Source organism: Coturnix japonica, chromosome 3 (assembly GCF_054131305.1).
Source record: "Coturnix japonica strain WE chromosome 3, WE-NBRP24, whole genome shotgun sequence".
Lineage (NCBI taxonomy): Eukaryota > Metazoa > Chordata > Aves > Galliformes > Phasianidae > Coturnix > Coturnix japonica.
The window spans coordinates 86,034,631-86,059,438 of NC_140665.1; the positions used below are offsets into that span (position 1 = coordinate 86,034,631).

General features: G+C 38.3%; 1 protein-coding gene across 18 annotated transcripts in view; it reads right to left on the minus strand.

Annotated features, from left to right (window-relative positions):
• Nucleotides 1-24,808, minus strand: part of ARHGEF10 (Rho guanine nucleotide exchange factor 10) — a 109,704-nt gene that overhangs the window by 61,198 nt on the left and 23,698 nt on the right. For 6 of the 18 annotated variants that reach the window (XR_014944224.1, XR_014944226.1, XM_015859317.3 and 3 more), the window contains exons 3-16: nucleotides 21,729-21,899; nucleotides 19,067-19,363; nucleotides 17,738-17,804; nucleotides 16,735-16,814; nucleotides 15,483-15,539; nucleotides 14,707-14,870; nucleotides 11,469-11,585; nucleotides 10,787-10,901; nucleotides 8,842-8,954; nucleotides 5,538-5,615; nucleotides 5,137-5,316; nucleotides 3,950-4,066; nucleotides 2,073-2,165; nucleotides 1,062-1,232 (exon numbers count right to left, since the gene is read on the minus strand). Coding sequence is in view for 15 of the 18 variants with exons in the window: in XM_015859317.3 (XP_015714803.2) it covers nucleotides 1,062-1,232; nucleotides 2,073-2,165; nucleotides 3,950-4,066; nucleotides 5,137-5,316; nucleotides 5,538-5,615; nucleotides 8,842-8,954; nucleotides 10,787-10,901; nucleotides 11,469-11,585; nucleotides 14,707-14,870; nucleotides 15,483-15,539; nucleotides 16,735-16,814; nucleotides 17,738-17,804; nucleotides 19,067-19,363; nucleotides 21,729-21,899 (1,820 nt within the window). In the remaining 3 variants the exon portion in view is untranslated. Of the gene's footprint in view, nucleotides 1-1,061; nucleotides 1,233-2,072; nucleotides 2,166-3,949; nucleotides 4,067-5,136; nucleotides 5,317-5,537; nucleotides 5,616-8,841; nucleotides 8,955-10,786; nucleotides 10,902-11,468; nucleotides 11,586-12,471; nucleotides 12,496-13,077; nucleotides 14,871-15,482; nucleotides 15,540-16,734; nucleotides 16,815-17,737; nucleotides 17,805-19,066; nucleotides 19,364-21,728; nucleotides 21,900-24,808 lie in introns of those variants that run through there. The other 12 variants (XR_014944225.1, XM_015859320.3, XM_085542099.1 and 9 more) reach the window with 8 other exon arrangements.

Here is a 24,808-nt window from a genome sequence, read left to right on the forward strand (position 1 = left end):
AGTGTCCTCTCAGTACAGAATTTAACACTGTACAGTTTAAATCAATGGATAAAATAAATCTGGTCAACATCTTAAAGGGCATATTCTATGTCTTTAAATCCTTCAGTCATTTGTACATGATCATCAGTAGCAAATTCAAAAAGCAGGAGCATATGATTTAGAAACGAAAGTAAAATCACAAAATACATCCTGCAACAAATACTATTCCAATATGACAATACATTCAGTCTCTCATTTTTGATAAATAGGTTAAGACAAGTGTATTGTGGTTGATTGCCTTCTCTCCTTAAAACTACAAGACTATTTAAGAATCACAAACAAAAACACTCCTTGCACTCTTCTGGCACATCCTCATTACTCCATCCTAGTGTAAGCCCACAGCATACGTAACCTCGTTAAAGCAATAAATGAAGCGCTAGGAAAGACAGAAGCAGCTATGGTGCAAATAAGCATACATATTTTCACAGTAAAGATATCTACTAACAAAGTCACATAAAATTGTTCCTCCCCTCCCACCAAATACTTTTTATAGTTCTTTAAAGACTTTTCTATTGTATGATCCAGGTGTGAGAATGAAACAGATCATGATATTCCTTAAAACAAGGAAGGTACTGAACACATTCCACTGAACACTCTGAACTGCTCCACAATTGTATTAGGAACTTAACTGCTCACACTGCTGTACGAGGAACTGGATTCTTCCCTCATACTGGAGTAACCTCTGGGTTTTAAGTTAAACTCAAAGTTGAATTTTCTCATGCAGGAGATATGCATGAAAACTTACTACAGAAATAGGAAACTGCATTATGTTCTACACCGCCACAAAACACGTATACTGCTGTTATTTCAGCATCTATCTCATCCAGCTGGTTAGAACCAGCAAACCCATTCAGTCCTGGAAATGACCCACATCTCACATCTACCACTAGAACTCCACGGTATTAAGCACCACAGAAAAGCCCACAGGTGTCCCTTCAGTGTCCATTCTAAAGACCGTTCAAGGGCAGAAACTAATAACAACATTAAGTGCTTCACCACACATTTCAAATGCATTTCCTAACCTTGTTCAGGTAACGTTCATTCATTGCTTTTGCTATTTGTTTTATTTCACAGCGCTGATCTGCGTCCCTTTTTCTTTCATTCAGCTTCTCTGCTAGAGTTTCAAGCTCTGTAAGAGCCATCTGCAGGGGTAATCTGTCAGGATGTCCTTTACTTGTGTTCTTCAACATATCCTGAGGAGTAATGACAAAACAAAACAAACAAAAAAAATCAGGTTCAACTTCTAACTCAAGCCTGAAAGGCTAGAGGATTTCCAATGGAATTACATGTTAATACCACCTACTTTAAAGAATAATACCAATAAACATCTAATGAATATTCAGACAGTGCTCTAGTTATTTTCCAGAATATCTTAGTAGTTTTTAAAAGATACTGAATGGAATTGAATATAGCTCATCTATGGAAAGTACAGAGAAGAAACCTGAAAAATAAATGTAAAAGCCTCAAATGCAAAAGTAAGTAAATCAACAGCACAAGCTGCACATAATATTTAATATTTTTATTAAATATTTAATAATATTTAATAATAAATTTCTATTATAATATGTAGGTGTACAAGCAGTTATTTAAAATTAAACTTTTTGGTTACTTTCTACTATAATATCTTTATAGAAATTTATAGTAATAGATATTATAGAATTTAAAGTATATATATAAATATAAATATATATACACACACACACTCTATATCTACTATATTCCCTTTATTACTGACATTATTCCTCACTAGTACATTGACAGCTTGCATGTCCCGAAGTAGCAGACCATACTTACTTCATGGAGGTCACAACAGCTTCCAAAGAATCCTTCCCTGCTGTAGGCATACATTGGAACAATGCTCCTTTCACACAGCACTTAAAAGCCACCACATATTCAGTACACATACCACAGTAAACTCCGTGTCTTCTGCTACCTTAAAAACACTTGCCACAGCTACCAGCTTCATGCTCTCACAATTACCTTTGAATTTCACCATTATTATTGGGTAAGTCTATTTGGTAAATATTCTTTACCTGCAACAGCAGAATGAACTGTGGGAAGCGCTGGATAGGTTTCATCATTAAACCATACAGCGTAATTCGATCAGGGCTCGACTCCTGGCACTGCTGCAATGCAAGAATGTCACACCATTTTACTTCCGTAAGCGTATCAGGCACAGAATGAAAGGAAAATATTTTATGAAAGTTCTTCAACATCATAACCATTCATTACAGCAGCATTGCGAAGATTCTCATTTTCATTAATAACAATAATAAATAAATCATTATTAAGACGATGGCATGGCCACTCAACTGAAATCTCCTCCCTAAAAAAGTACAACTGGGAAGGAGCCTCACCAGCAAGGCAGCACGTATGTATACACTGTTATAGCACCTTCATGCTTTTCATATAACCAGCCATGAAATGTCTGCTTAACATCAACGACAACAAAGCAAATGTACTTGCTCAGGGTCTTAAATCTAAAATTCCTTAGTGATTTGTTGATTTATAGTCTAATTTACTGCTGTTGCACTGTTTCTTGGGACTGAGACCAGAGAGGTGTAACAGCCAATGTGTTTTTAAGAGAAAATCTAAGGAAAACAATCACCTCAGTACTACAGAAACAAAAAGAGACTTCAAATTTCTTTATTAAAAGAAATGATGGAAAAAAGCACTGATTTCTGTTTGGAAAGAAATCTATACGATTTTGTCATTTTGGTTATCAAGACTAGCAGATAAGAACAGAAAAGAATATCACTGACACATGCAGAAGCCCTGTATGTATAACTCACTCCAACATCTGTAAATATGCTGATCAGAATCACAGATGACCCAACCCAAGATGAGTAGAAGAAACATTACTGTACAGAAACAAACAACATTAAATGGGTATAATGCTCCAATTCCTATTTATTTTCTATTTTTATTATCAGCCTCACAACAATTTGTTTCCCTATTTATCTCCAAGGCATATATATATATATTTATATTTATATTTATATTTATATTTATATTTATATTTATATTTATATTTATATTTATATTTATATTTATATTTATATTTATATTTATATTTATATTTATATTTATATATATAACTTAGTAGAGAGTTTGACTGTGCCAAAAGCTTTCAAAATATAATCCTGTGTGCTGCTGCTGCTGCCATATTCCCCAAGTGCCTTTAATTAATCTTAAAATGTCACGACAGATTAAGAATCAGCTCCCCCAACCGCACCACCTAAAATTTCCAAGTAACCTATGAGCTTACATCTTAGTTTTCCCAGGGCACCCAACTTTAGTGTTTGACTGACCACCTCCACAGAACAGGCAGGGTAACAACTCTGAAAGGCACAGCTCAATCCAGAACTCTCAGGGAAAGGGAACAAACACAGCTTCTAGGCTCTCAGCAGAGTAACTGACAGCCTAAATGCCTAGCAGTGAATTTTGCCTATGCTCTGTAGGGTATCATCCTTAAGACTTCCCTGCATTTCTGTTGCATGTGCCAGGCTTTCAATAAACGATACTGGAAGCATCACATTCATCAGGGTAAGAAGCATTCTGTACAAATATTTCAGTTCCCCCCCTCCCCACACACACCAGATTGCAAAAAATATATATTTTAAAAATAATAGAAATTTAATGTGGAACAGAATTATGGCTGTATGACTCTGCACAAGATAATAAGGAGGTCAGACATGAAACAAATCCCAAACAAGAAGATTCAAATGGCGAACTATTCCTTTGAAGGTCACCAAGGAAGAAAGAACTCCAATCTTTTGTCAAGTACAGCCATGCAAACACCAGTCAGTAAACTGATCTGAACAAAACCAAAAATACTTTGCACCCCAAAATACATGCAAGATCTAAAATTACGTTATTCTGAAAATACAGCAGTGAAACAATAACTCACCTTTAAGAAATCCAAAAAGGCAGGTTTGGTGGCACACGTTTTCTTAAGAATCCCCACTGCTGTACTGAAGTTGTTGACATATTCACTGTATGCATCCAATACCATCGACTTCGAAAACTAAAGACATAAACGGGTAAACCTTATGCCTAAGTCCAAAATACATCTGAAGCATTATTCAGAACCCTGACAGATTAAGGACTCATTTTGTTAGGTGCTAAAGGCTTTTGCTTCGCTTAGTGCTGGATCTACAGAAATACTCATGATGCCTAAAATAACTTTTCTGCAAAACACAGGCTGGAGATCTAAAGATGTAGCAGCTGTGAATTACAGAAATGTAAATTTACAGAAGTAGCATCATCTTGGCTGCAATACTAGAGCATGAGGACTGAGTAATCAAGAGGCCTCCAAGTGAGAGTCAAAGCAGCTGGTGAGATCCCATGATCAACAGCAATAACGCACTGCTGCCTACATTCCAGATTTGATGAACAAGTGAAATACCAATCCTACTCATGCCCCATCTTCAGCGGGCATTTATCAAGAAAGCAGATGTTGCGGCTTGCAAACTGCCGCACAAACGGAAAGATCACTGCCCATTGCTTTCTTAGTAAAGATTATCCCTCTCTTCTGCAGAGCTGGTCTAATTAATACACCCCAACTTGCTCCAGACAAAACAAAATAGATCAGATTTAAAGAGAATATCTTTAGTAAATATTCCTTTTTCATTAAAGTGGGGTCTAAGCACTAAAACACACAGATCCCAGCTCTCTTTTGGATGAAAGGAAAAGGCTGTAACACCCAGCATCTGGGAGGCAACGAAAGAAAATACTCAAATCAGCAAGGTAAGTAGCCTTTTTCATCCATATACTTATGCTACCTGCTTTTTAAGGGATACGGAGCTTCAATCTCACCCTAATTTTGGTGGGTTTTTGAATCACTCTCCTCTGAAAAAGAAACTAGTTAAGCATCTCAGAGATTCAGCAAAGCCTGAAAATTTTAGCCACAATCTTGTCATCTACTAAGCTAGCTGAAGATAAGTGTTCTTTAGCAGAATGGTACATACACATTCTGACAGTTACCACAGGCACTGAAGATCATAGGAATAAAATGGTCAAACTAGACAGAAAGACACCATTGAATACTGAATTCTAAAATAAAGATAGATTATCTGTTCAGATGTATTTGCTTACTGAAGCAACAAAGACATCGCCAATCATTTCAACAGAATCCCACTCAGACACACGACTGGCCAGTGCTATTTGAAACAATGAATGGCACTGAAGAATTTCTTTAATTCTATAGAAGACCATTTTGAGTTTTCTTTCACTCAGTAACTTTGGTTCCATTTCTGAAAGGGGCTTCTCATATTGCTGTGGAAGAAAAGACATATAAATAAATTAAAACCACTTAAAAATGGGGTCTCCTATACACAGAAGAAACAATAACAATTTATGTAACAGTATATACATATAAAATCTCACTTAATTTTTGGCATAGAGTATCTGTAGGAAAGTCTGTGAGTCACACTACGGATTCTTTAAGGATTAATTTCAAATTTCCAAATCGTAAAATGCCAAAGTTAACAACATACCTCCAATATTCTTTTCAGAGCATCTACATAATTCTTTTCACTATCAACTACAGAGCCCAAAATATATCTTCTCACAACCTGTTGAGGAAAAACAATTTTCTCAGATACTCCAATCACATAAACATCTTCATCATAACTAGGAATACTCATGAACAAATTTTCACATTAATAACAAGTAAAAATCCACAAAGCCGTACTGACAGAGCCATAAAATGAATACTCTGCCTCTTAAGGAGCCATTAAATTCATCATTACTCTAAAATTATTATTAGGACAAGGACAGCTAGTGTAAGCCCATGTACTCTTTGCTGCCTGTTCCAATCTCAAACTTCAATTCCGATATGATCTAATTGTAGATATATGAATTTAGACATTGATATTGATAACAATAGGTACAGATGATATTGGCTATTTCAGTAAATAGCCACAATAAAACAAGGTAATGGTGTTAAAAATCACTCTTCAAGCAGACTTCCTTCTTTCTACTTTAATTTTTTTTTTAATATTACATAAACTTTATAGAACAGATTATATAAAGACTGCTCGCGAGTCATAAGACTGCTCTCTTTTTTGCTGCTCATCTCAGAGGTGCTTGCTTCCTAGCCATCTCACCTTCAGCTTTAGAGTAAGGCCTTCGGTTTGGGACACTCTCTCATTTATTTGTTTTATTAGCTTCAATCCCAATTAACTTGTATTTCTGTTATGAGAATTAGTAAATTAACTTTCCTCCTCATATCGTTACCACTGTTTTTTTGTTTTTTGTTTTCCCTATTTATTATTATTATTACTCATTTCCCTTTTTTTTCTCCCTCTCCCCCCCAGCTTTTCAGGCCAGTGTACCTGTGGGCCTGCTGTCCCCCTGTCACAGACACAGACAGATATATAGATAACTCCATGATACACACCTAAGTGAAAACCTTATCTATACTCATACCAATTGAAACAATTAGAAGAGTTTCAGGAAATACTATCATATCTTATGTTTACAGACTGTAGGCTGTTCATCACATATCCTCCTTCATTCCCTCAGCTGAAATGCATACTGCATGCGCAAAAGGATGCAGAAATTGATATGTTTCAAAAGCAAAACTTTTAACTGATAAGCATTATATTTCTTGATTTTTAGGGATTTGTTTTCACACAAAACAACTTTCAAATCCAACTCATCTCAAGGCTTTCAAAAGCGGTGTCCTGTTTGAGAGAGAAGGCAACACAAGGGCAGAAATACAGCATTCCTATTTTAAGCTATCATAAATTACCATGAAACTCAAATCTCAGACTTGCTTCTCTTCCCTGTGGCCTTGTGCTTTATTCTCTGCAGCCGCCTTTAATTCTCCACACTTGTATTTCATATTATTAAGTTATATGCAGGTCATGTAAGGATTTTCTTTCAAGCGCTGGCATTTCAAAAGAAGATTTAAAAATTATGTGAGCCCTTGCTTAAAGATATATATGGTAAAATTCATTGTGTCTGATTTAGCCTGGATTTAACAGTTTTTTATTGGGTATAATATATTGGCGGCTCCAGTAGGAGATAGTATCTCCGCTATTTGTCACACTTCATTCTTCTGAAAAGAATAAATAAATTTGCAAAATATTTTTTTCAGGCTCTACAATACACAGATTAAATAGTTTCAATTGCTACAAGTTTGTCATGATATTCATAGCTTACATGAGGGCTACATGCAAGTATTAGCACTTTTGCTAGTAGAAGTATCATACAAACATAAACAACGTATAACAAGATTTCATGTCACAGTCATAGAATGATGCAAAAGCTAATATGATAGGAACAGAAAGCAGACATAATAGACCAACAGGACCCTGATTTTAAACAAAAGCTATTCTGCCACCTGCTGTTAAAAGCAAGCACATTCATAAAGTCAGCTTACTCATCCCAGAGTAATTCAGGTTGCAAGGAGTTTCTGGTGTACACCAGAGCATGTCACCAGTCCCACTACACCTGGGACACCCAGAGCTGCCATGTACTCTGCTGTCCTCCAGACTGCATCACTCACAGGGTTATGCTGTCCCTGAGCCAGGAGTCCTGTTTGAATCTGCTAAACCACCTGGATTTTCTGTTAGCCCAGCTCTTCAGCTCAAAGTCAGCTTGAACGGCAGCCTTGCTTTCCAGCATGTTACCTGCAGCCTATCCCAATTCACTGTTGTCTGCAAACATGCTGAGAGGTGCACTGAAGCTGGCATCCAGGCTGTTAACAATGACATTAAACAGCACTGGCCCTGCATCAGCTCCTGAGGACACCACTAACACTGGTCACCTACCAGACTCTGTTCCACTGATGACAACTCTCTGAGTAAGGTGTTTCAAACTGTTTTCCACTTTATAGTCTACCTGTGCAAATTATATTTCTCTTATAGGACACTACTAGGATACTTCTGGAGACTGTGATGAAAGCCTTGCTAAAGCTAAAATGAATGACATCCTCTGTTCTCTCTATCCACAAGCCAGTCATCTCAACGGCACTAAGGCACAAATGGACTTCCTGAAGTCTGTTCCCAATCACCCTCCTGTCCTTCCCAAAATGTGAAAACAGCTACCAAGAGAATCTGCTCCATAACCTTCCCAAGGACTGAAGTCAGGTTAATCAGACCCTTGTTGAGGTTGAATGTGAAGTCTAATTTTTCCTAAGGCACTGACAATAAAGGCCTTCCCTTCAGGACCACTGAACACATGCCACCTAGTTTTAAGGACATGTGTAATTCCAACTGGCTACAGCATTGATATCCCTTAGCTGTATCCTCTTCCACTGCAGGTAATAACTCACAGGACCTGTCTTGTAGGGTTGGAAGGTCTAAGGTCTTCTGAAGGTCTAAGGACAGTTAGTAAAAGCTGACTTCCTCAGTCCCCTCAGTGTCTTTTGTCAGACAATATTTTTCTTAACTTTCCTTTTTCTTACATGTACATCAAGATACATCTATCTATCTATAAGGAACCTTTCTTTACATCCACCACACCTCACTAGCTCCTGCTGAGCTCTGGCTTTCCTAACTCCATCCTTGTTAAGTTGGGCAGCTCCTCCTGGGTAGATAACCAAGAATAGTAGTTTATACCAAATTAAGAGCGCTCTCTCTCTTTCCCGAAGAGGATATATTCATTTAAAATTTGCCAAGTTTTAACATTTTATTTAAACATTTATTTTAACATTCATTTTAATGTAAACATGTTTGGAAAGCAAGAAACCTGGAAGCCACTGATGCGGAGCAGAATGAAAGTGAGTGGTGGAGCGTGAGGGCAGATGACAAAAAAAAGAGGCAAAAGATGAGATTTCCAAAATCCTGCTACCTGCTGTTGTGATAAACCTTCAGGCATAGGGGTCATAATGGCTTCTGTATGCACACAGTCCACATCAATAAATAAATTTAGCTCCTCTTCTTCCAGGCATGTTGATCTATGATCTAAAAATAATTGAATAACCAAAACATCAACTTTTAGAATGTGTACATTAAAAAGAAAAAAAGGAGCAAGTCAAAGATCCAACTGTCCAAGAACAGTACATACAGAGCAGCCTTATCTTAACTTACCATGCAAATTAAATTTCTCAGCATTTCTATAGCATCTGTGAAGCACTCTTAACACAGAGCTATTTTCAAAAGATAGTTCAAAGTCCTAAAATCTGCACAAAAGCAGATAACCTATGCATTTTCTGCTTGACCTTTCCTTCCTCTTCACAGATACAAGCACAGGGCTGTCCAGTGTGACAACTAAGATTAAAGCTCTGTGGCTCAAGAGCCTGAACTTTTGAAATAAATGATTTTTGGGAAGAAATTAAACACATCATTAATGTAATTCAGTGCAAGAAATTACATTATAACTGTCCATAAACTGAACTAAAATCAATAACCAAACACACTCAAATGCTGGCACTGCAAGAAGCAAGAATAAGGGATTCCACATTGCCCCCTATGCATTTCTTATTGCCACTAATTTTACATAAGAAGCATGACTGAAGTGCAGTGATAGGTGGCAGCACACAGCCAGTCAAACAGCCAGACACCAGCAGAGGAGAAAGAAGGGACTGTGTGAGAAACTACAGCTGAAAACAAAAAGGGAATTAACAGAAGCAGTTCTGTTGGCTAGAGGAATTTATGAGCTTAATCAACAAATTTATCACACACTCCCTGTTGATTTGGTAAGTGGCTAAAGTATCAAACCATCCACAGATATCCTACATCTGCTACCTAACCTCAAGATAAATAAAGCAGAAAGCTGGGTCCATTGTAACATTGCTGGGCTGATGAAGGTCATTTCCTCCTGTGTAACAGCAAGAAAGTGAAAATACATTTTTTACCACTAAATCCACAATTTAATTTCTTTTCTATGGTTGTGAATCTCCTAAATTTAAGCAATGAAAGGGATGTGATATGTGCAATAGGCCTTAGGTACAACACAGCTTTAAGTTAGCTTACTTGCTAAAAATCATCTTATGCCAAGTCTTGTGGTTTTGCCTTCTTAAAGCCACAGCTCTAAAAGCTCTCAAGTTACAACCATTTAGTTAACTGAGCAGAAACCTGAGCAGAAAAATAGACTGTCCCTCAGACTTACCACGGAGAAGAAAGAAGTTTCCGTTTTCTTAGTACTCCCTGTCCCATGAAAAACACCAAAATCCTGTGGACTGTGGTCTCTGAGGATCATATCAGAGGACTGATGCTTGTTTGAATTTTGAACTCCTTCTGTTGTGACAGCTCCTAATTCAAGATCCTCCTCCCACACTTCTGTTTTTTTAAGCCCCAAATCACTAAAGCATAATAAAGCTTCCACTATCAGGCAGAGTTATTCAAGGGAGGGAAGCAGACAGACTGAGAACCCTAATCAAACTTATCTGATCGCCACATACCAATTTCTAGCTAGCATCTATTACACTCATATTTTTTAAGTGGAATATTCTGTCTTGCTTTTGAATTCTGAGGTCACTGCACCCTAAATCTAACACTACTCAAGATGCAGTGACTGTACAGTGATCTGAACTGAATGCTAAACTATTATTAGCTGACATAGAGCTGATTTGACATTCTGATCTAGTGAGTGGTGTTCCTGCCAATGACAAGGGGGTGGAATTAGGTGAACTGTAAGGTCCTTCCAACCCAAACCATTCTATAACCATTCTATAATTCTGTGCATCCAGTATTTGGCTCCTAGTGCAAATAAAAATCCTACTAAATTATTCACACACTTCCTCAGAAATAACTAGAAGAAACAACATTAACAGAGTAAAATAACAGATACATACCTTGAGAAATAAAAGACTTAGTTCTAATGAAGGAACGGCCCTTCTTCACGGCTGCTTTTGTCTTTTCAAGTCCGTCTTTGGTACCTTCTCTAGCAGCTCTCATGAGCTTTTGCATCTGTAAGATAAAAAATATAGTCTACATGTTCAGTGAATAATGGGAATCCACTTCAGCATACCATGCAGAGTACTTTTAATATCTTTTTAGAAATACTATCAAGTGGGGGCTATAAATATAGCCTAAAGTCAAATAAATTTACTGGAAGTACACACAACCATCGAGTACTTCTTCCTAATAAAATCAAACCTGGAGAAAGGGTCTCACTTTATGACAACTTTGCAAGTACGTTCAAAACAGCAGAAATGGTTTAAGAACCTTTCTGCTACAAAACATCTGAAATCACAATAATCTCAAAAGCTCAGCTATATATTATACATAAAAAAAAATCTAAGAAAGATCATACATGGCAAGGCTTCTCATTCATCTGCCACTAGCTCTACCAGAATATTTCTGACTTAAAGATGCAGTTTTGTATTGACTACATTGTTACATAACCACTGTGTTTTGCAGAAAATGTTAAAAATAATGATTTACTTAATTGAAGAAATCAGCATCAGACAACATGGCCTGTGTTGGAAAAGCAATAATTTAAACATAGCTAATTACAGAAATTAACTACGCTACCTTCAGCTCATGTTTTTGCTTTAGTTGCTGAATCTCTACTGCTCCCACAGTGTTTGCCATCAAATCTTTCATCTTTTTTTCATAATGCTCCTTTAAACGCGTAAGGTCATGAGAAAGCTACAGTGTACAAAAAGACACAATCTTTTCAAACAGCCTGCAGTGCAAACTTCATGCTAAAGTACTCGAGTATATCATGCACGTTGCTCAGTCTGCCTACTGAAACACAGACAACTGAAGGAGAGAATATTCACGCAGGGAAGCTCCAGCCTGGCGAATGGACCGTTACCCCTGCAGTTCACTGGACTTGCCGAAAGTCAGCCAGGCATCTTTGCACTATGCTGGCAACTATGTAAAAAGAGAGATAAAGTCACTTAGTCTAAGCTAACTGCATATTAATTATATTATGCACATCTCTTACAAACCATTTGGAAACACATCAGTTTTAACATGAGCATCATTCAGTGGATCGCAAACCCTACCCAGTGCATTTCTGACTCTCCTTCAAAATGGTGAATCAGATGAATTCTCAAAGGCTGATGAAGCTGCAGAAGTTGCTGACACCTGAGAAAATGGAGATCTACAGTACTAATGTGTTGGGAAAGGAGCACAGAGTCTTGTTCCCAGCGTGTGGGAATTGGGAAGTATGTGTCTTTCCTCTGCTCTATCACAGCCTCATTGCATGACTGCATAACAACCTCATGCATGAATATATTCATTTGCAAGGTAAGTTATCATGGAGAAATAATTAATGGAGTACTAATTAATCATCGCCAAACATTCTGAGGAAGCCAAATGAAAGCAGTCAACATTTCAATAGGAAAAAAATAGATATTTGGCATGCCTTAAAATAGAAAAGAAGCCCAATGGAAAAACCCTCTGCTTGATGCCAACAGAGTTATTTGGCAAATGATCAAAGCATCAGGAAAGAGAAGGTTTATTGAGCTGAAAACAAAGGGGCAGGTCCCGCACTGAGCTCTACTAGGATAGGTTAGGATGCAATTACCTCCAACATGATGACTCTGGTATTACAGCAGTATAATTAAGAACAGCATCTGGTTCACAGCCTAGGAATATTTGATAGTATAAACACTTTCAATTCTTAAAAATAAAATTTAAAATATCATTTCAAAAGTAATAAAGAAAAAGTGACTTTGAGGGAAGTCATACTACCACTTACAATTAAAATCACGCCTCCAACCTTCCCATACTTTTCAATCAACTGAAAAAATAATAGGTAAGTCCCTCATAGGCTCTGAAAGACTATAAAGGAAACACGCTGGGAAAATAGTTAACATCCATCGTAAGACCTGAGGAGAAGTGAGAGTTAGTCAAAGGAATGGATACAGGGAGTAGGTAAAAAGGGGAGCTGCTTCTGTTGATACTGAAATGCTGAAGCAAGAGCTTGTTTGTTTTATCTTAAAAGTTCTAAAGTTTTGATCTTTCCTCATCCTTCTCCAAACCTCCTTTCTAGTTTCCCAACTTCTCCAGATCCCACTGACCCATAGAGGGGCAGCAGTCTCTTGAACTTCTTCATCCACCAGCTAACAAACTCCTAACCTCCTCATCGCTATCCTCAGAAGAACAAACAAGCAGCCACATTAAGACTTACATGCTGAAGTGCAAAGTACTTTCCAGTCTCCTCCAAAGATATTCAACAACCAAACTCAGTTTTCTTCAGGTTAGTTGAAAAACTTCCTCCCCAGAAAGAAACTGCTGCAACAGCTTGTTCTAGTCAGGTCAAAAAACAAACAAACAACAACAACAAACCAGTAACAACAACAAAACCACAACATCAGCACCCAGCTTACAAAGTGCTGATTTGAGTGGAATCAAGTTTTCCAGCTAATTGCTCACTCCCTGATTTCCAAAGCACAGGCAGCAAGGATGGAGGTCAAGGGAAAGCAGATAATGGGTACTGGAGGGAAACAAAGAAACGAGGCTCCTGTTTTCATTAAGATAAGAAGCCTGTAAAATGCAAAATAAAGGTGCTATAGAAGAGCAAGTGCTTCAGTGTTCCCAGCTAACATTCTCACACATTCTCTTTTTGAAAGTGCACACGTACAGGGATTGTATTTCCTGGAATAAAGGCACGATAAATGTGGTAGCAAGAGCAGCAGTATTTAAAACAGGATAAAAAGTATCTAGAGCCGGAGAATCAGAAAGCAGCTAAAGCAAACATACCCAGATTAATGAAAAAATAAGCCGAATGCACAAGTTTGGCCCTCAGTTTTGGTATTTTCCCTTCCTGCCGCTATATTACCCTTATAGACTTCTGAGTGCTGAAGCATTTTGTTCTCAGACTATACTCAAATACAAAGCAGCTCATAGGCATCTATAACTGGTTAGCACACATCAGAGAAACTCCAAGTTTTCTGCAGGATCTTCAAGCACCAAAACCTCCTCCTCTCAGAGGACCTGTACTCTGGCCAGGCTCTGCACTGCACCTGGGTACGGGCATCCTCCCTGCACTCAGAGCAGGGAACTGACTGCTTCCCCAGATCACACGCAGGACTATTATTTTTTTTTCCCCTCACAATAAGGGCATAAGAGTAAAAAGAGAAGAAATGAAGTAGAGAGAGTAGTGCAGACCTCCTCCTGAAATGCAGTCGAAAAGATGCAGGAAGAGCACATACCCATGTTGCTAGTGGCTTCCTGGCACAGAGAATAGATGTCACCAATATAGCATTTCAATCACACCATCTTTCTTCTGTCTGCAATAAATGTTACAGACTTCTCTTTGACCACATAAAAACTAATATATTTTTATTTCTTTAAGCTCATTAACCATCAAATGACCAAAGTGAAACAGATCTAAGGCAAGCAGGTATGGAACACTGGCAGTTTCGTGACTTTTGGGTGCCTGAAGGATCCCAAAACTTCAAGCTTCATCAGGCTTACCCCAATCATTCCTCACATTTTCCGTACTCACTTATCACTTACTAATCCAGCAGCTGCAAGAAACAAAATGTGAAGAATTGCCTAAATGGAAAAATAATCCCATTTTTACTTCCACTTTTAATCAGTTTGAGGTTTTCTCTTTTAAGGAGTTCCTGTTTAATACTTTCATCTTTTCCCTCTTGCATTTTGTTCTGGACTGCTACTCCCACAGATTTATACCTCCTTTATAAAGATGATGGCATTTGAAGCTGGATTAAGGAGACAGGAAATACAGGAGAGAAAGGCAAGTGTTGAAAATCAGAATAACCTCAATGACTGAGCAGCACTGCAGGATACATACGTGTCTCTTGTGGTTGCCTCGCAAAAAGGAGCTGGGAATTCCATTTTTACACTCAGAATCACTTTGTTCTTCATAGCTTTCAAACTCACTTGAACTCCATCCATACTCCAGTGAGCTGTTACCACCATCATCACCATTTTCAACATCATCATAAATCATTTCCTCTGCAAGAATTAAAGCAAAACAAAAGAAAGCTACACCGAAATACCTGTCTATTTAAACAACAAAAACCTTGTTCAGGATGCACCATAAAGAACATCGCAGACTTTCATATGCATACTTTTGCATAATATTAATTAATTCCATTATTTTAAAAAGTGAATGCGTCTGTTGAGACAGTACCAGAACATATGGCCAGTGTTCTTGTTACACACCACAATACCACTGGAAACATGCCCTATTCAAACAGTATTGCTATGTCCAAATCCCACAACATATTAGAAAGAATTCATGGCTGCTACTCAAACTGCAATTACATCCTGGCTGAGAAACCACAGTGCAAAGATGTCTTCACCTTCACTAAGGGACTTCACACTAATAAAAGCATTACCCATAAATGCAACTTAATAAATTCAAATTCTAAATGAATCAAATTTTAATAATAAATTTTGTAAAACATCTTGCTGTTGTAAGATGTAATGATGATTGCCAGGGCTAATTCTGCTTATACTGAACTTAGTTAATGCATCTGTTGGGTATACATGCACATAGGTTGCATTGCACTGATTTTAACTTAAAGTAGCATCTATACGGTCCATATTACAAAGCCTTCAAACCTGGTTCAGAGTCTGAATTTTCTCTCGGCACGTCATCATAAATTACTTCATCTGGGTCTAAAAGCAAAAAAAAAGGAAACAAAAAGGAATGATAAAACCCTTAAAATCTACTAGATGAGACCAAGAAAGAATTTCGGCTGTAGTGGTAGATACTGGAAGAGCTTGTCTAGAGAAGTTGTGGACTGTCCCTCCCTGAAACTGCTCAAGGATGGGCCTTGAGTAATGTGATGGAAGGTTAAATTGCCCACAGCAGGAGGGCTGGAACTAGATGATCTTTAAAGGTCCCTTCCAAAACAAGCCATTATATAATTCTATAATACAGTGGAGATACAATTCACTTTCCCTCAGCATTTTACTAGTACATCTAATCATGGTTATTCGAACAACACAATAATGCACAGGAACTGTAATTACACAGTATGTGTGACATTCCAAGTGCTTTTATCTACACTGTTTATTATGACCTTCAGTAGCTTGAAAACAGAAATCTGCTTCCACAGACAGCTCTCTCTTTTTCACATCACAGCACTTACTTATAAAGTGCTGCTCAACACCTTTACCAGTTAGCTGTAAAAAGCTGCAATTGACATTTTCAGAAAAAGAATCAAAACCATAAGTAACATAATGATCAACTTAGGAAGTCAAGAGGTAAGCCAGGAATGTAAATTCTTCATCTGTTTCAAGTGACATTAAGATAAACCTCCAGCCCAGTGAGATCCTTCGTATTGTCGTATCTGAGAACAGCTAGGATAACCCATCAGCAAACCACACTGTCTATGTGTGGCTTTCAAATGGATATATTTGGACTTCATGATCTTTAAGGTCTTTTCCAACCTGAGCAATTCTATGATTCCATTAAGAAATTATGTCAATTCCTTCCTTTCCACCTTCTCTACAAACCTGTTTGCCAGTTACTGTAGGAGAAGAGATTCACACACAGTCTTAAGCAAATTCCACCATATACACGATAGAGCCACATGTCCTTTAGACAGTGAATAATTACTCTGTAGACACCAGAAAGCGGAATGGAAAAGTGAATGTTAACTTTGTTTTAAAACACATAATTTTATTACACCACTGGATATTTCTATCTGGGTACAGTTGGACTCCACAATACCCCTATAAAAAAATACAAGTGAGCATGGACACCCCTGTAAAACGTGTTTTATATAACAATGTACATTACACATACTGTTTATCACAACTTAAAACTGGCCTTCTATGGCTGCATTCGGAGCTCACTGATACTTACTTTCCATCCACGCTGTATTTGCAGGATCTGCAACCCACTTGGCCAGAGCATCATCCTCTCTCTTGACCTGGTTATCTTCACTTGAAGGGAAGAAAAGAAAAAAAAAGGCATAAAATATAAGCATTAAAACCTACACAACAATACATTTACACATCCAAGAAAACAAGTCAATAAATAAAAACATCTCACTGATTTCCAGTTCTCACTCTGAGGCTGATGATTACTTAAAAACTCTGATTCAGCAAGTAATTAGGATTTTAATAATCTAATCCATTTAATAGTCTGACGACTTCAGTCAATAAATTGAAAACACTTCCCTTCCAACCTCAAGAAATATTTATTTCTAAATTATTTTTTACCAGAGCACAAAACTATCTCTTTGAAAGTGTTTTAACTATAAATGAAAATAAAGACATTCAAAGTTACAGCAACAGGTGCACAGCCTCTTAATGGTCTGGAGGAGGCTATTTTCCTTCTCTAGCTGCCATCAATGGGGCTCAACCTTCAGTAGCCCATCTGGTTTTGGCTCCCAACACTGCTTTTCTACAGAGATGTGCAGAAATTGATGGGAATTTAGCCAAGGGCTACTGAGATTGTTAGGGATATGGTAGGAACACAGCCTACAAGAAAAGGGTTGAACACAAGGAACTTATTTAGCCTGATAAGAAGGGTGATCCAGTAACAGCTGTAACTATCCGAAAGAGAGCTACAAAAGTGATGGAATTCCATCAGCCACTGCTGGTCCGACTGCATGTTGGCAGTGGTCCTGCTGCAGCTGATGACTCTATAAAAACTGTATATTTTCATGGACAATGACATATACTGGTCCTTAATCTGTGCAAATTTTGGTGCACAAGCAAATTTAAGGAGTCAAAAAAGATAAAAAAAACTTGAAAGTAACAGACATGAAAAATGAAAAATAAAGTATTTGATTTATTGAATCCAAGGTTTCTCAGCAATTAAAGTTTTACAGATCATTAAAACATGCTGAATTGTCAGTCACCTGTTCTGGGGCTCCTCTGAGTTTAAGGAATTACAATGACATTCTTCAGTTGCTGACTGCATACCTGCTAAATAGAAAAAAAACACATACAATCACCAAAATGCTTAGAATAAAATATTACTGTGGTTCAAATGGCACAAATTAGTTTCAGAAACTGCTGGGTTTTTTTAAGCACTGCCAATGAATAATCTACGCAACATTTTTATTCTTGAACATATCTAAAAAAAGTAAGTGCTTCTTCACACTATCATACCTATTTTTGCAACTCAGATAATTCACATGGACAGAGCAATTTGTTATAAGAGTTAGTCAGAGAAAATTACAGTGGCTGGCACATTTAATTCTTCTCTCTCAAACACATATTCCTCTACAGGCACTAAAAACCACACACATATTTGCATATATTCTCTGATATGCCTAGTGGCAGTAAATAGCAAAGGCTGCAAAAAAGTGTCATAGTACACAGAATTACAGTAGAATTGCAACCTAGATAAACAATAATATATTCAAAATGAAAATAAACAGGATATGGAAAGCCTTCTATTCCTCCTGCTCTCTTGGCATTAAGCTGTCAACTTCTGGTTACAAATTCTGGTTACAAAATAGGGGGATCATTCCTGCTTTTGTAATAATCCATAGTTATTTCCCCTTTTGTCTTAATATTGTACTAAAGAACAAGCAGAATTCACCAAATCATCTAGAAAAAAAAAATTCTCACAGCGAATCTATATCCACGAGACCTAGAAAGACAAGTAAACAGAATTGGATACAGAAAAGGTAAAAGAGACAAGAACTCTGCTAGAACCCAATTCAAGTATTCCGAGGGCTTGAAAAGAAATCATCTGGCTTGAATCATGACACTGGAAATTATTTTGTGACATTAGAAGGGAATTAGCATTAATCATTTTTAATGGTAAGTGAAGACGGGAGTCCTAACTTTCGCTTTATGTGCCAGCAAAAACAAAGGCCAAATATCGCAGATGTAAAATGTTGGGATATAACTGACTTAGTGTTTATACATTTTTTTCTTATGCATCTTAACTTAGCTATCTCAATCCTAATGAGGAAAGCATAGTCTTATTAATTTTTTTTCCCCATTATTGCTGTTACTCAAAATTTGTGTGTGTTTTTCAAACAAGCTGACACAGATTGTCTAAGTCCAGCTAAAATTTAGCTCCTACTCTATGATTAAATTATTATTCTATTTTGACATACAATACCCTAGACAGCAAGTCTGAATGCTACGTAGGCATTTACAAAACAACACAAGGATCTCAAGTTAAATAAGGATTCCCCCTTCGAATAAAGTAAGTTGCAAAAATACTGTACCTTCCTCATCTACAGAAACGCTACGTATTATGACAGGACTGGAGTATGCTGGCAGTATCAAAGGTAAATTGGATGGCACTGCATAGCCACAGGGAACAGGGACAGAATATCCGCTGGACATGTTTGGACTGGCAGGTTCATCTTGAGGACTTGGATCTGGTGAGGAGGATGGATCCTTTTCTTGCATTGGGGAAATATTTATGACTGAGTAGGGATTTACTTTCCTTGGAGTATCTTCTGCAGTAGGTTCTGATGCTTGTAGCTTCTCACTTTTTTCTACGTTATCAGCTCCTTTAGCTGAAAAATTAAACAAAGTGGATTTTTTTGTACCTGTCCAAGCTGTTTAACATTAGTATTTACAAATATCTCAAACATTTATATGACTTTACATACATCTTACTTAAAATCTGTGGCTCAAAATTCCCTCACTGTGGCGATCTCCTCCCCATTTTACAGATGAGGAATGCAACAGGAGCAAAACAACTAAGTTACAAGGATGCCTATGGAAAAACAATAACTTGATCCTAAATACTAGATAAGGAGATTTCTAACAGGTTACCAGGATACATTCTTCCTTCCCATACAAACACACCTGCAAATAGCCTTATACCCTGAAGTTTGAGGTCAGTCTCTAGTGGAATTTGTATCTTATATATACAATCATAAGAAATATTTCAGAAATAGCCATGAGCAAAGAAAATGCTCACTGGAGGGACACTCTTCAGGGAGCTGAAAATGCTCTTCTAAGAAAACAGAAAAAAAGAAAATACTTTTTTCCTCTTTGAAAATAAACTCTCTTCTTTCTGGTATCTCTAGAGAACTAAAATGCAGTGGAACTGAAGGCTATTTCAAAGCAAGATACAGAACTGGATCCCAAGTAATCAGAAGTTTTTGAGCTGGAAGCATGACTTTGCAAGCGAGCAACAATTTTTCAAGGAAAGATTGTATTTAAGTTCCAGACTGTCAAACTGCACAGTCAACTGATCAGTTATTTATCTCTCATTGCCATGACCACAGTGTCTGTTGACAAAAGAAAACTGGATCAAAATCAGCAAAATCAGATGTTGTCAATTTCAGCAGAATACAGTAATTTCCAGAACATAACTCAGGATTGAAAACATCTGCAAGTGTTGTAAAAAGATGTTTTAATCTTCAATAAAATAAGACTCCTGTTATGAACAAAATTCTGACACTCTGACTCTGTTCTTCAATGCATATCAGCTTAAGATCAGCAACCAGAAAGCTTAGCTGCAAAAGCAGCACATCTGGATTCATCTGCACCTATTGCAGTTGCAAGGGCAAAGTTTTATTGTAGCATGGCACCAATACATTGCTTTGTACTGGACATGGGTGGGAAACACCACACAAACTGCACATGTTCATTGTTGGCCTTATCAAAACTACCACAAGTATAGCTAGCACAAATAAGCAAAACACATGCATGGTTGTTCCACAGATCTCTCTTCATATCATAGAATTATATCACAGGCTAAGTTGGAAAGGGTTATAAAAATCATCTTGTTCCAACTCCACTGTCATGGGCAGAGATGACAACCACTAGATCAGGCTGCCCATCCAAACTGGCCTTGGGCGCCTCCAGGAATGGTGCAACCACAGCTTTTATGGGCAACCTGATCTAGTGCCTCACTACCCCCTGAGTAAACACCTAACCTAAATCTCTCCCTTCCTAGCTTAAAACCACTCCCCCTTGTCTTATCACCTCCTGCCTGTCCCCTTATCACTATTTGCCTGTGTTAAAGTCAGTCTCTCTCCAGCTCACAAGCTCCCCTCAAGTAGTGGATGGCCACAATGAAGTCTCTCCAAAGCCTTCTCTTCTCCAAGCTAAACAAGCCCAGCTCCCTCAACCTTTCTTCAAAGGAGAAGCCTTTGAACATCTCTGTGGCCTTCCTCTGGACCCACTACAACAGTTCCCCATCATTCTTGTGCTGTGGGCCCCAGGCCTGGACACAGTACTCCAGGTGGGTCCTCACAAGGGCAGAGCAGGGAAAGACAATCACTTCCCTTGCCCTGTGTGCCATGTTCTTTTTGATGCAGTCAAAGATACCATTGGTGTTCCAGACTGCAAGAGGCCTGATGGCTGTGTCCAGCTATTCATCCATCAGAATTCCCAAGTCCTTCTCCACAGGGCTGCTCCCAATGAGTACTTCTCCCAGTCTGTACACATAACCTGGGACTGCACTGATCCAAGTGCAACACATTGCCTTTGGCCTTGCTGAATTTCATTAGGTTCATGTGGGCCCACCTCTCAATCCTCTCCAGGACCCTCTGGATGGCATCCCTTCTACTGTGCACCACTAATCTTGGTGCCATCTCAAAACTTGCTGAGGGTATACTCAATCTCATTGTCTACATTAGAGATAAAGATGCTGAAGAGCACCAATTCCAAGATGGGCCCCTGGTGGACACCACTCGTCACCAGACTCCATATGGACATAGAGTTGTTTACAACAACCTTCTGGCTGTGAGCACCCAACCCTTTACTCACCACCGCCTTTAAACTCAATTTAGAGATAAGGATGTGTTGTAGGACCACATCAAAGGCCTTGCACAAGTCAAGGTAGACTTTTTACACATTTATTTAATTCTATGATCAATCCTGACTCTTAGCCTAATGGAGGCAGAACCCATCGAGCTGACTCACCTGTGATATTGGTCTCTTGGTGCTCTGTGTTACTTCCAGGATCAGGAGGAGGTGGCACGAGGGCTTGCCTGTCTGCTTCTGGTATCTCATCCCCACTGTCAAAGTCAAATTGCTCTCCCTCATCCTCCTCTTCATCATTTGTACCCGCAGCTTTGGGCTCATGCTCTAGAGCTGTGCAAAAAGACAGTCTTTAGTTTAAACTGTTTTTACTCTTAATAATGACTTTACATGACCAGCAGGTGCTTTATGCTACAAATGGAACTCATACAGCAATGCCTTAGACTGTTAATGCTGAAACAAAACAAAGCTCTTGACATACTGATAACCTCATCACTTTTCAACAAATTTGCTAATATAAACAATAAAATTATTAGGAAAGCAATAGAAAATAAACACAGTTGTGCCGGGACATCTGGACACCAAGTCATTTCTCCTTTCTGATTCAAATTTCTAAATCAGAATGCCAGTGTTCACAACTTTCTTCATGCACATCAATGAAGAACAGCAGAGTGTTGTTCCTACTCCAGTCTGGGACAATGTATTAAATAAAGTCATTGGTTTAAACCTGTTAACCTCATTACCACTCATTTCAGTCATCAAGGTGCATTTTGGTGAAGGGAGGGTTGACATTTCAGCTTTCACCTTTGAAAATGTTAATGGCTGAAACCATTACATCCTAACATGGCAGCATTGGGAATATTTTTGTCTTTTCTTAGGAAGACCCTGTAGCACAGACTTGCCACTCCATTCAAGCATGGAGAGTGGGAAGAAAAGCTGAACAACAGCTTGGTGCTATTGTTCTTATCCGTATGAGCATGGAAAAAACATGAGCATTTAAAACCTTTCCCCTGCATTATCAACTGCTATTTTTACTGTGTGTTTGCATCATGGGAAACCTGTACAAACACCCAAATCTCATGCTGGAGATCCCATGCTGCAGGTAGGGAAGACAAAACTTTCCAGGCCTCTCTCTGTTCCAACATAAGGGCCTCATCCCCTGCCTAAACCTACCATAGCTCCTTTCCTACCACTTGGAGGGAAAACTCTTTATTGGAAGTCTCCATACAGAAACAGCAACTGTAGAAAGTCTTTGGCCCAGCCAACCTTTCCCAGAAGCTCCTCCTCAAAACCACTGTTATACAGGAGTTCAGCCCTGTATTAAAAATGTTATAACAACACATAACTACAAAACAAAAATAAATATTTGACTACGTAAATACACAAATACTTTATAAACATATAAATGAAGTTTGTAGGTTTCTCTCCCTCCTTCAGGTAACACACTGTTAAAAACAAAGTCTCGCAAGGGTGTTTGGAACTCCTGAATCAGGATGATATTATCAGCTCTTCTACCATCCAGGACTTGTTTTATATCTTTACAATAAAACCCACACAATCCGCAACTCTAGACTGTTTAGATTGTCATGGTAATCAGCATTCTTGCCAAGGCTTCTGTTTCTTCAGTCAGGCTGAGCCAGCATATTTTATCACAGCAACAAATAACAAGATATTTCACGCAGTCTCTCTGTAGGACAGAAAGTGAACTAATTGCAAAAATATTAAGGAACAAGAAAGGGGTTATCCTGCATTTATTGTCATCGTTTATGGCTGAGGCAGCAGGACATTTAATTTAATTCTGATGCTTTTTAAAATTCTTTTGTACACAGTCAGCCTTTAGATTAAGGCTTTTCATATTTGCCTTTGTCCATTCTCTTGAAAGATGAAAAAATTCTACAGATCTTTTCCAAGTGACCTGAGACAACAACAGAACTCCTCCTGATTCAGCACCCACCTGACCTGACTTTGTTCTGCCTGCTGCTCAACGGTCAGAGGAAAAATGAAGGGAAGAGGTTTTGTTGCTGTCGTCTTGGTTTCAGTATATCTCTACAGTTCGAACTTAGTAAGGTAGGGGTTTCCAAGTGGAATGTTTTGGTTTTGTTTTTTTTTCTTTTCTTTTTAATGATCAGCATGCGAAGTATTGGTTAGACATCCAGATTAGCCCGATAAGTAAGCAGATACAAGAAAAGCACAGAACACCACAACTCTTAGCTGCATACACTGCCACCTGCCACCCCTCTTGCTGAACTACAGAAGATCAGCAGCAAGTGCTACAAGCATGTAAGAGAGATCTTCTTTATTTTGTATACTGGGAAAAGGACGACAGGGTTACTGGAATTAGCTGAATGTGCTCTGATCATTTCTACAGGATTTGGCCACTGTGGAAACTTGGGCATTGCTTGAGGAGGGCTCTAGTAAGGACACTGAATCTACCTGCTCACTGGAGGTCAGTCCTAGAAATCAACAAAAGAGCATAGATATAAGAAATATCCATGTCATACAAGCAAACATCTAGGGAGCAACATGAAATTTATAGCAGCATATATATATGCTGGTTATAGAGCCTTCTGAACCCATTCTTTTCCTTAGGGCAGATGAAGGTAACTTAGGTATCTGATACCAGGCAAATTCTCTGCTCCAGCACTTTCACACCGATGCAATTCCCCAGGCGCACAAGTGCAGCACAGTGTCATTTGTCAGTGAGAGACAAGAATTGCCACCAGCAAAAAAAGGTAATTTGAGACACTAAAAGCAAAAGGAACGACTCAGGACCCAGGAGCAAATACTTATCAACTAATGTGCAGCTTCCTTTCAACCTTTCTATCCAATTCCCACAAAAACCAACTAACTCATATTTTATGTGGAAGAAAGAAAATCTAACATAAGAATCAAGTGTCTCAGATAAAAAATATTTTCAAAAGGTCTTACCTATTTTTTTCTGTTATGGTTGCTAATGCTGAACTGCTTGTATACAAATACTTACTTTGCACAGGAAATAAAAAAGGTGTAGACCTGAAAGGTGGGCCAGGGTGAACCTAATATGGTTCAACACAGAGAAGTGCAAGGTTTTGCACTTGGGCTGGAGGAATTCCAGACATACATACAGACTGTGAGGAACAATCCTTGAGAGTAGCCCTGCAGAGAAGGACGTGGGGGTCCTGGTGGATGAAAAACTTAACATGAGCCAGCAGTGTGCTCTTGCAGCCCGGAAAGCAAATGGTATCCTGGGCTCCATCAGGAGA